This window comes from Chiloscyllium punctatum, chromosome 8 (assembly GCF_047496795.1).
Source record: "Chiloscyllium punctatum isolate Juve2018m chromosome 8, sChiPun1.3, whole genome shotgun sequence".
NCBI lineage: Eukaryota > Metazoa > Chordata > Chondrichthyes > Orectolobiformes > Hemiscylliidae > Chiloscyllium > Chiloscyllium punctatum.
Genome location: NC_092746.1, coordinates 30,549,969 through 30,562,717, shown reverse-complemented (window position 1 = coordinate 30,562,717; position 12,749 = coordinate 30,549,969). Strand labels below are relative to the sequence as shown.

Genomic DNA, 12,749 nt, shown 5'->3' with positions numbered 1-12,749 from the left:
CATGTTGAGGTCCCCTGATGTGTTTGCCTGCCACATCATAAATCAGATTTTCTCATTCTTTCTCAGATCAAATATTTGAAAACCACTACATCGACTTAGGATAGAGTTGATTCCCTAACTGCTTTTCTGGTCAAATGGAATTGCTTATCATTGTATATCCGTACATGAAAGTAATATTCCATACTAAGACACAAAGTCGGGTTGTAACTTTAAATTGAGCTTCTTTAATAAGATAGGTGAGTTAAGGGCTTAGATTGCCATGTGGCATATAATATTGTTGGCATCATAGAGATGTCAGTTGAAGGAGGGGCTAGACTGGCACCTCTACATTCCGGGGAGGTGGGGTGGTGGGAGAAAGTACTCTGAAGCATCTTCAAATAGACTGTCTGCAGACCTTTGTAAGAAGAATGTGGTAGTCACATTGCTGGCAGTAAACATGCAGTAGGAAAGCAGATGGACAACTCACGGAGGTGTGTAATAATAATAGGATAATTAAGGGATTTCAACTTTCCCAGCATTAATTGGGATAGTCATAGTCAAAGGGTTTAAAGGAGGCAGATTTCTTGAAATGTGTTCAGGAGAGCTTTTCAGTTTCAACACTTGGGTCCAACACTGTATTGTTCCTTGTATTCATAAAGGAAACTAGGATGGTAGAAATCTGCAGTGCACTGATGGGGGTGGGTTAATGCATTAGGTGGTTAGATTAGATTTCGTACAGTGTGAAAACAGGCCCTTCGGCCCAACAGGTCTACACCAACCCTCCAAAGAGTAACCCACCCAGACCCATTTCCCTCTGACTAATACACCTAAGACTATAGGCAATTTAGAATGGCCAATTCACCTGACCTGCACATCTTTGACTGTGGGAGGAAACCTGAGCACCTGGAGGAAACCCACGCAGACATGGAGAGAATGTGCAAACTCCACACAGACAGTTGCCCAAGGCCGGGATCAAACCTGGGTTCCTGGTGCTGTGAGGCAGCAGTGCTGACCACTGAGCCGTCGTGATGAGGAGCCTAAACATTTTGGAAAGTACTTTCATGAGCATGTGAAATGTCATAAGATTCAAGGCTTTGGGCCAAGTGGGAGAAGGTGGGACTAGTGTAGGTCGGTGCAGACACAATGGCACAAAGGGTGATATCTGAGTTATTTGACTCTAGTGCAGTGTATTTTGCCACCATGAAACTGGTAACACTTACATTTACCATATTGGTAATCTAGACAAAAGTCAACTGTACATAATTTAAGCATTGCTCAATATTCCGTTAAACCAGGCTACAACAAATCCTCCATTGTTGAGAATTATCACTTTTTGAAAGCAAAAAAGGCAACAATAGTGCATTGCCATTTCAATGGTGCAAGTGTAACTAAAACATCCTCTTGTTTTCAGTAATAGCAAATCATGCTTGGCAAAGCTGCTGTTATATATAGAAGTTTTTTTGTGAGCAAACTAAACTATTTACTCGAGGTAAAGGTGCTACTGATCAGATTATACTTTTATTGTTCAAAGATTCAACTGTATAATGTGGCAAAGGAGTGCTAGTGCATACTAGGACCATTCAAAACCATATACCTGTTTGGTGGGAATGGCCACAGGGATTCCTGTACTCCATGCCTACTCCCTTTGCCTTACCTGGTGGTCATCCAACTACTCTCTGCCTACGTCTTAGGCATGACCCCCTCAAACTCTTATTTCTGAGATGATCCTGAGTGCACCCAGCTCCAGTTCCCCAACACTGTCTCCCAGGGGCACACCTGGGTGCACTTCCCATATGCATGCTTGAAACAAATTGTTTGTTTACTCCTTACTGTCTATCCTCTTCATCTGAAAGTCTGGTAAATTGAGGTACTGTGCAGAAGTTCTTTAAAAACAAAAAGACTCAAACATCAAGTACATTCTCCCCGTGTCTGCGTGGGTTTCCTCCAGGTACTCCGGTTTCCTCACAGTCCAAAAATGTGCAGGTGAGGTGAATTGGCCATGCTAAATTGCCCATAGTGTTAGGTGAAGGGTAAATGCAGAGGTATGGTTGGGTTGCGCTTCGATGGGTCGGTATGGACTTGTTGGGCCGAAGGACCTGTTTCCACACTAAGTAATCTAATCTAATCTAATGACCCCAGGAATAGCAGGGCTTGATTTACAATATCTGGCCCCACTGGGTATTAAAGTTTGGCAGCTCATTGTCCCGGGTTCAAAGTGGATTTGATTTAGTTTGTTTGGAAATAAGCAATGAGGATCCTGTGGAAAACCGGGTCTGTTCTGCATTTAAGGCATGGCATTGGAAACCGCAAAGGATTTTCTGCAGATGAAAGTTCTGTTACTGGCAGCATTAAAGGAAATTTCAAAATCAAGGCTGATTTAATTTGACAGGTAATCTGAAAGCAGTGTTACCTGACAGAGCTTAAAGTGCGAGCTAATTGAGTTTCTAGCACAGCACTTTGGGTTTTGAGGAAATATATGAAAGGAGCCAAGTACTCCAGGCAGTGAAATGCTAGAATGAAATTTCCGTAGTACTTGATGACTCAGCCTGTGGGAAGTGCACCCAGGTGTGCCCCTGGGAGACCGTGTTAGGGATCTGGAGCTGGGTGCACTCAGGATCATCTCAGAAATAAGAGTTTGAGGGGGTCATGCCTAAGACGTAGGCAGAGAGTATTGGATGACCACCAGGTAAGGCAAAGGGAGTACAGGAATCCCTGTGGCCATTCCCATCAAACAGGTATATGGTTTTGAATATTGTTGAGTGTTTGTTGGGAGGGGGGGGGGGGGGGGGGGGGGGGGGTGGTGAGGAGGAGCGGTGACCATTCGGGGGGAAAATACAGTAGTCAGGTTGGTGGCACTATGGCTCTGGACAGTAGGAAAGGGTCAAGTTAACAGGCCCTTAGTGATAGGAGACTTGATAGGGGGTCAAACAGGAGATTCTGTGGCAGCAAATGGGAATCCAGGATGATATGTTGCCTCCTGGGTGCCAGGGCTCAGGAGGGCGGTCAGCATCCAGAAGTCATTGTGCACGTTGGCACAAATGACATATCTAGAAATAGAGATGAGGCCCTGTGGCATGATTATGAGAGTTGGAAAAAAGGTTAAAAAATCATGACCTCGCCGGTGGTCATCTTTAGATTATTTCCATTGCCATGTCCTAATGAGAGTAAGAATAGGAGAATGAGTGCATGGCTAACTAATTGTTGCGGCGGACAGATTCAGATTCTTAGAACATTGGGATCCTTTCTGGGGTAGAAGTGACCTGTTCAAGAGGGACGGGTTGCACCTGGACTGGAGAGGGAAACAATATCCTCGTGGGTGGATCTGTTAATGCAACAAGGGAGCGTTGGCTGAGGTACAGCAGTTGGGATCAAGGAAATCCCTGTCGGGGATGCAGGAGTTTACTGAAGAAGGAAATCAAGACAGCAAAAAGGGGGAGCGAGCCTCCAGGGTGGAGAGATTTATCCTCTATTCCTGATGATGGGCTTTTGCCCGAAACGTCGATTTTCCTGCTCCTCAGATGCTGCCTGACCTGTGCTTTTTCAGCACCACTCTGATCTAAACTATGGTTTCCAGCATCTGCAGTCCTCACTTTTGCCTTGTTGATATATCCAAGAGCCCTGCAAGAGGCTGGAGAAGAAATTGTGGGGTTCCTGATTGATATATTTGCATCATCATTTGCCATGGGTAAGGTTCCAGGATACTGAAGGGTAATGAATATTGTGCCGTTATTCCAGAAGGGCTGCAAAGAAAATTCTGAGAATGAGAGACCAGTAAGTCTAAAATCTGTGATAATTTACTTGAAGATTCTGAGGGAGACAATATACATGGATTTGGAAAGACCGGGTTTGATTTAGGAGTAGTCAGATAACTGTGGATGGGAAACCATGCCTTGCAAATTTGTTAGTTTTAATGCAGTGACTAGGCAGGTTGATAAGGGCAGAGCTGTAAGTGTAGTCTGTGTGGATTTCACCAAGGCCTTTGATGATATTCCATGTGGTAGGCTGCTCTGAAAAGTCAGATTGTGTGGAATCAGGTGAGATGGCAAATTGGATACACAGTTGGCTTGATGGTAGGAAGCAGAGGCTAATAGAAAGATGCTTGTCAGACTGGATATCTGTGACTAGTGTTGTGCCTCTGGTTGATACAGGACTTATTGTTGTTTGTTATCTGTATCCATGATTTGGATGAGAATGTACAAGACATGAATTAGTAAGTTTGCAGATGACACTAAAATAGACAATATCATGGGCAGTGAGGAAGGTTATCAGAAATTGCAGAAGGAGCTTGATCAGCTGGGGAAGTAGGCTGAGAAATGGCAAATGGAGTTTAATATAGAGAAGTGTGGGATGTTACATTTTGGAAAGTCAAATCAAGATAGGAGTTTCACAGTGAATTAAGTAGTATGGTGGAACAGAGGGACCTTGGAGTTCAGGTGTACAGTTCTATGAAAGTAGAGTCAGAGGTAGACAGGGCAGTGAAGGTGGCTTTTGGCACACTGGTCTTCAGTCAGGGCATTGAGTGTAGAAGTTGGGAAGTTTATGTTACAGGTGTACAGGACATTGGTGAGGCTGCACTTGGAGTGTTGTGTTCAGTTTTGGTCACCTTGTTTTATGAAGGATGTTATTAAACTGGAGAGCTTGCGGAAGAAATTTTATAAGGATGTTGCCAGGACTCGAGGGAATGAGTTATGGGGAGTGGTTGGACAAGCTAGGACTTTTTTCTTTAGAGTGTAGGTGACTGAGGGGGGGATCTTTTGAACTCTACAAGATCATGAGAGGCATGGATAGGGTGAATGCACTTTTTCCCCAGGGTTGGGGAATAGAGGACTAGAGGGCATCAGGTTAGAGGGAACCTGCAAATGGAATGAGCTGCAAGCAGAAGCGATTTAAGGCGGGTACATTAACATTTAAAAGGCATTTGGATAAATATGTGGATAGCAAGGATTTGGAAGGATATGGCCCAAATGCAGGGCAATGGATTTAGCGTGGATAGTCCATTTAGTCAGAGTGACCAGTTTGGGCCGAAGGGCCTGCCACTGTGCTGCAGGACTACAAAGAAATTTTGGGTGATATGCAATTATAGTTGAAGCAGCTGAAGGGTGAGGAGAGGATGAAGATACATATGGCAGAAAAAAATCAGGAAAGAGGGATGGATAATATTTTTGAAGTACAAAGGAAAAGGGAAGAGAGAATGTGAATATAAGCTAAAAAGGTTGCAGTTGAAACTGAAGGTGTCAGGTGCTGATGCAGGCTCTGGTGGTGAGATCCAGTAAGGAAATGCTGGCAGCTGGGACAAGATTAATTTTGGATATCTTGTCAGTGCAGAGGAGTTGGTCCGAAGGATCTGTTTCTGTGCTTATAACTCCGTGACTCATAGGATCTGGTACAGACCTTTTAAAATAATTCAGTAAGGTAGAGGTAGAAACTCCTCTCTCACCAGCAAAGGTTCAGAGCAAAGACTGCAGTTGCAAATAGATCTGGAGCATTGACAGCAGAAACCAAAGTGTTTATTCACACAAATGTGAAAATCTGGGGCTATTATCCCAAAAAAACCTGACTGCTGAATGAAGTGAAATAGTTGATACTAATATTGTTAGCTCCTTTTAAAGTAATAATATTGGTATGTCAGACAAAGAGATAAATGAATTGGGGTACATGTTGTCATGGATCTTTTTTTTCTTTTAAAGAAAAGACTCTAGGTATTGAATGACTGCCCCTGTGTTCTGGGTGTTCATTTCTATAAATTTAAAGAATATATTCATTGTAAGTCTATTCTTGAAATTTGGATAATATCTAAGACAGTGTGTCAGTTTGCACAGTTTAAAAAGGAGGAATAAGTAAAAAAGGAGCTGTTCAAGGTTAACTGGGATGTTTTAACCACTTTCTTTTATGTACAGATCAAGTATGAAGAATAAGTTTACATGTAATACTGTCCCATAGGTCAACAGCAGACCCAGGATGGTGGCGATACAAAATGGCATCTGAAAGTACAGCCTGCAACTGTAACTCCTGTTACAGTGGCTGTTGGCAACATTGCCAATGCTACACTGGGCACTGTTAGCCCCAACAGTATCACACAAGTACAGCTCCAACCAGCTAGTGACCAGGATGTTCAGCCTGGAAAAAGGCTAAGGAGAGTTGCATGCTCATGCCCTAACTGTAGAGATGGAGAAGGGAGGTGAGTGATGAAATGAGAATTCTATCTTTTTTACCTTTTATTAATTCCTTAATGAGTGAATTTCTAAAAGATTTATTAAGTTATTTGGATATGGTGAGTGTTCTGTTAAATATAGCACCACAAGATCATTTTGGCATAGTGTGATCATTTGGCATAGTTTTTAAATGCTATGTTTTCAATTCTCTTTAAAACTCAACTTAAAAACTGCCATAAGTTTACTTTCCGTTTTGTGTGGTCCTTGTCATTAGCACTACAACCACTTTATCTCCCCTAAAGAAAAAGCTGAAGTATGCATACTCTGTACAGATACATGAGGTTACAATCAGATAAGACATGACTTTATTAAATTGTGAAGCAAACTGGCCCTTGTATTTGTAAATGATTGTAAATATTAATCTTGATTAAATGTGAGACATTTGAGAATCATCCACGCTAAACCCATTGCCCTGCACTTGGGCCATATCCTTCCAAGTCTTTTCTATGCGCCTATTTGTCCAAATGCCTTTTAAATGTCAATGTACCCACCAAACATTAGACCAACATTAAAGACTCATTGCTCAGAATCTGAAACATTTCAGAGTAGCGAACATAATTAACTTGGCTTCTGCCAAACATTTGAAGTTAGAAATATGAACTAGCAAGATCATGAAAGAATATAAACAAAGCTTATTATTTTTCAATATATGGGGTTGGAGGAAAATGTAAAACAATGAGGGCGAAGTTCGGGTATTAGATGTTCAAGTTTAAGATGAGCGGCTAGTGGGGTAGAAGTTTTAGAAAATGTAAGGTAAGCATGTTCCATCACTGCAGAGCTGCAGTCAACACATTAAATAAAGTACTGAACTCTATAACCAAGCATCAGATACAAGCCAGAGAAGTTCTGCACAAACTGGCCAGAGCATGTTCATTCAGGACAGAACAGACCCTTTGGTCCAACGTGTCCATGCCAACCAGACATCCAAATCTGGCCAAGTCCCATTTGCCAGCATCTGGTCCCTATCCCTTAACACTTCCTAATTCATATACCCTTTTTAAATGTTGTAATTATACCCACCACCACCACTTTCTCCGGTACCATTGAAGCATGAGACCTACTTAAATGTCACAATTATTGCTCTTCAGCATTCTAATAAATAGCTATTTATCTCGTGTGTTCAACAATATACTGAGGATAATTATTAAAAATTGACAATATAGTCTAGTAGCAGCATGTTAAAAGCTGAGGAGATAACTTGCATTCTTGCTGGGGAGACCAAAGTTCAAATCCATTCTGGACTGGTTCCTGTAGGGGGCAGATTTTGCCACGTATTGTGTAAATATGCCATTGGTTGAAGCATGCCTTTGAATAGGTTCTTGCAATGCTCCGGATTAAAGCCAAAAGTGCCACCCATACATAGATCAGTATTTGAAATGAAGTTGAGAGAATATTTTGGGTGGATTTGCATCTCAACATATCTGTCCAATGATCTTTCCTACTTTATTACCTCAATCGTGTAGGTGTAAAGAAGAACCACTTTCAGGAAATGATATAAATAATCAAAATAAAAATTGAAAATGATTACATTTGATGCATTCGTAAATAGTTATGATTCTGCGGATGTTTATCAGGTTCTTTAATTTTTGAGTTCATCAATTTCTTCTTGAAATCCCATCATGTTCTACAAATATTCTCTTTGAATATATTCAGTGGATACTTGGAAACAGTTGATTAATTAAATAGCCAGTCCATTAAAAATCAACATTGAACAGTTTGATTTATCACCTGTGTTTTTATAGAATCCCTACAGTGTGGAAGTAGGCACTCTGAAGAGCATCCCATCCAGACACAACCCCCCTACTACAAACTTGTAACCAAGCATTTCCCATTGCTAACTCACCTGCATTTCCCATGGTTAACTCACATAGCCTGCACATCCCTGTACCCTATGTGAAATTTAACATGGTCAATCCACCCAACCAGCATATTTTTGTACTGTGGGAGGAAACCTGAGCAGACATGGAGTTTGAGAGGCTGGAGTCTAACCCAGGTCCCCGGTGCTGTGAGGAAGCAGTGCTAATCACTGAGCCACTGTAATGTTTACTACTTTATTATGGTTTGTTACCACTAACCAGAAATGGGTGGAAATTTTGCCCTGTCAAGGCACAGCAAGCACAAGGCTAGTTATTCAGTGTTTCTGGGTCCCAGCTGTACTAGCTGTAGTTCCCAGTGTCTCTTACTGAATACATGACACACATTTGCTGGAACAACTGAACAGTTAGGAGTGCTATAGAAATCTTAATTCCATCCATTTTGAATCACTGTTGCTTCTAAAACTTCAGCAATCTACTGAGAAACAAACTATTTATACTTGGGTACTGCATTATTTTCACACAGGATGACTAGCTTGCAAAAAATGTTGGTATGCTTTAATTTTTCTTTTGAAATCTTCCAATTCTGATTTGATTAAACAGGAGTTCATCTGAACCAGGGAAGAAGAAACAGCACATTTGCCACATGGAGGGTTGTGGAAAAGTCTATGGGAAAACTTCTCACTTACGGGCACATCTTCGCTGGCACACTGGTGAGAGACCGTTTGTGTGCAATTGGCTGTTCTGTGGCAAACGTTTCACCCGGAGTGATGAATTACAGAGGCATAGAAGAACTCATACAGGTTAGTATAACAGACGTGTTTCAGTGCAAAAGGTTCTTCTGGTCCAGGTTCGTTTGGCACAGGCTCTTCAAATGAGCACTATTATACAATGTCAATCTTCTCCTTTTTGTGTCAATCTCTTGCACTTCCAATCAATCATCCCCAATGCTTTCTTGAATGCATCAGTTGAAAGACCACACTCTAGGCAGTGCATTCCACACCTAACTATTTGCTCTGTGAAAAGATTTTCTCCCCTCATTTGCTGCTTTTGCAAATAATTTCAAATCTGTATGCTCTTGTTCTGTATCTATTTAAAAATGGGAACAATTTCTCTCTGTCCAGTCTACTGGCAATTTTGAAAACCTCTATCAAATCTCCTCTTAGTTTTTTTTTAGCTCCACTGAGAACGAGCCTAACCTTTTAAATCGATGTTCATAACTGAAATCTTTCATTCATGATACCATTCTTGTAAATTGCTTCTGTGTTCTCTCCAGTTTGTTCACATACTTTTTATTAAGTAGTACCCAGAACTGTGTGTAATATTCCAGCTGAGGTCTAACAAGTACCTTGTCCAAGTTCAACAACATCTCTTTGAAAATAACGAATAGGAAAAGTCTTTAATATTCAAGACCTGGATGTTCATCAGTGAATATTGCTACCAATAATCTGTTTTCAGCATTCAACCCTATGCTTCCTCCTTCTTTGGCTAATTCATTCTGTGGAATAGTAGCTTGAAGTTGTTATTAACCTGGCTTTCACTAATATCATCTCCTAATCACCTAGCAGAAGATTAAAGAGAAAAGGTCTTTGTTACAGCACAAATAAAATAATACATATACCAGGGAGCCACTGGAAGCTCATGAACATCCCAGCTCAAACTTTGTTGTGAAAGTTCTGGGGTTAATTTTTTTTTTTTGAAACAGTAATTATTTTTGCTACTTTACTCAAACTCAAAGCTAAATCAGATACAGCACTCCAATGCATAATATGCAGCAACCCCCTTGATCTAACATTTTAATCCTATTGCATTCTATGAATTCCTGTGGATTTCATTTAGAAGCATCAATATACATCTTGGAGTTTACTTCTTCAGTAATTTGGGGTGTTTTCTGTTGTGATAAGGTTTTTGATTCACTACACAGCAATACCTAAAGTAACTACTTGTATCTGAAGTTACTTGAAAGCTTCCTGAAACTATTTTGCATGCCACTTTCATCTGATCTGATCATTCATGTTTGAAAATATAAGCATGTGTATAGATATGTGTCAATCAGAGGAACATTGTCATCAAACAAAACCATTAGATAAGCTTCAGTTGTTATCCAATGACAATGGTGAAAAATCTTAGTTTAAAGAAATGTTGGATACTGATAGCACTTCTAAAACTTTACAATATCATCGTGAATGCCAGCATGAAAGCTCTTGATGTTTGGTTTTCACTGACAAAATGATCAATCAGTTTGGTATTCATGAGTTAAATTGAAAGGTGTAAATTTTGTTGTAAAAAGTATTTTAATCTCTAGTAATATTGTATTTTTAATCTATGTATCTGTATTTTTGAGGAAGTTTGACTAGTTACTGTCAATTTTCCAAATGTATGCTGTCAGTAGATTCGCCAATTGTGGTTCAGTGAGCATTTAAAGTTCATGCATTTAATTTGAACTTTTATTCTTCTTCACTTTAATTTAAGGTAATACATCACGCCATATAAGAAGTCAGGTGACCAAGTGCAAATCGGGGCACAGGTAGCAAGATTTGAAATAAATTCTAGTTTCCCAAGGTTAGAATGTGAGGCACTAGTCAGGAGTACATTGGAGTTGTCTAGAGGAAATGAGGTATGGGTGAGGACTTCAGTGGGTGAAGTGATGAGGCAGGTGCAGTTGGGTGATGTCACAAAGATGGAAATAAGATATTTCAGCTTTGGCATAAACTTGAAATTGGGAGTTCATCTTGGGTTCAACTGTGACATCAAGGTTGTGAACTGACTGACTATAAAATATTAAGTTTCTATTGTGAAATTAAATAGATGGTTTATATTTTGGAACATTTTTCACTGCCTTTTTTTTTACTAGTTTTGTCAGAATGGTTGAAGTATTCAACCAAAAATCAACAATTGCTCCAATAGTGCCACTATCTGTTCAGAATCTGAGAAGTCATTGAAGACTTAACAAACAACCAAACGTGTTTAGTTTACTGACAACCTCTTGAGACAATATCATCACATTCTCCTGTCTTAAACTGCTTGAATATGTCTAGCTACTGAAGGCTAGCTTTAAAGGAATTATTCATTTAAGAATTATATTTTTTGTGTAAACCGTTTTTAATTCCAGACTATTTTACAAGGGCATCAGAAATTTAAGTGGTGGTGGTCTCTGCTTTATCACGTAATAGTTCAAAATTTTCAAAGCCTGTTTTAATCATATGCTATTGCTGGTACTCTGATGTTGATAAATGTATTTAAATTGACTTTAAAGTACTTGTTTTAAAAGTGTCACCTGAAACATCCTCTCTGTTAACGTTAAACACCTTGTGCTTTGAAGTGAGTAGTTGGTATCTGTTAACATTGATCCTTGTCCCCAAAAAGAATAATTTTTTCCATATTATAACATGGACAAAAGCATACACTCTCAAGGATTTCCTTATGCAATTTTACATTTGTTCAAGTTGTGAGAGGCTACCCTCACAAGATATTCCATAATCACTAATCTCCACAGTTTTCCCAGTTTATATTGATCTACAGTTCTGCTAACAATGATTCTATATTTGTCCACATCCCTGAACTGTGTTTTTCAAAAATGGCATTTAATGCAAACCACGTTACCAGAAGTGAATATATCAATGTCTTAGCAAAGACAAAATACCCTTTTTTCCACAATGAACCATACGTTCCATAATGCTGTGGCACTGCCATTGTGCCAAATGGAATAGATTGAAAGCAAATTTAGCAACTCAAGATAGGGCATTTCTGAACAGCTGTGAATTAGAAACAATAGAATTGTATTCCACTGCAGTCTGTAACAGCAAAGCCTAGCACATATCTCATTTCCAATCAAGCCATGGAACCAAAAAGGAATATAGCAAAGCTATTTAGGAGGACTAGGCATACCTAAGACTGAGGTGCCTACAATGTAAGACTACAGTGTAAGGCTATGTGCATGCTAAATCGTGAATGTACTCCAAAATGCACACAACTAAGTGATCCCATGGCACCCAATCAGATCAATTCTGCAATTTCACCCCATCATTCATGAATGGTGGGCAATTAAATAACAAACCAGAAAAGAAGTCTTAGTTGCGGCAGAGTACATGAATGCAAAAAAAAACTGAAGCTAAAACATTTGCAACGATCATCAGCTAGAAGTGCTCCGAGAACTATTCATTGCAGCCTCGTGTAGAACAACACTGCATACAAGAAGTAAGGTGAGATTGACTGCCCTTGACATCAAGGAAGCATTTGTGACTAAATGTGACAGTAGAGGCCCTAATAGCATTGAGTTGATTGGAATCTGCATAGAATGGGTTTGTTACTGACTGCTATTTGGAGACAGATTTGCCATAAAGGATCATTGTGGTTGCAGCAGGTCAATCGTCTCAACCCCAGCACATCACTGCAGATATTTGTCGGGAAAAGAAGTTGATTTTTTCCATCATGTCAGGAGTGAGGGTGTTCAGTTCCTTGTGCAACTCCTCATAACGAAAGTCTGTGCCCGCATAGAGCAAGATCTCAACAACTTCTGAGATTAGGCTGACAAAATGGCAAAATATATTTGGACCCCACAAGTGCCGGGCAACAAGCATCTCCGACAACCAAGAATCCTGATCATCTCCCTGCTGACCTTCAGTTGTATTGCTATCAATGAATTCTCCAACTGTCACCAGCCTTAGGGACTACCGTTGTCCAGCAACGTGAGTACTGTGACTGAAAGGGTGCAGATCAAGGTCTGGGAATTCTGTGACAAGTA

General features: G+C 40.2%; 1 protein-coding gene across 2 annotated transcripts in view; it reads left to right on the top strand.

Annotated features, from left to right (window-relative positions):
• The window catches only part of sp4 (sp4 transcription factor), a 58,815-nt gene that overhangs the window by 33,309 nt on the left and 12,757 nt on the right, over positions 1-12,749 (top strand). For both annotated transcript variants that reach the window (XM_072575324.1, XM_072575325.1), the window contains exons 4-5: positions 5,920-6,157; positions 8,609-8,808. In XM_072575324.1, the coding sequence (XP_072431425.1) occupies positions 5,920-6,157; positions 8,609-8,808 (438 nt within the window). The remainder of the gene's footprint in view (positions 1-5,919; positions 6,158-8,608; positions 8,809-12,749) is intronic.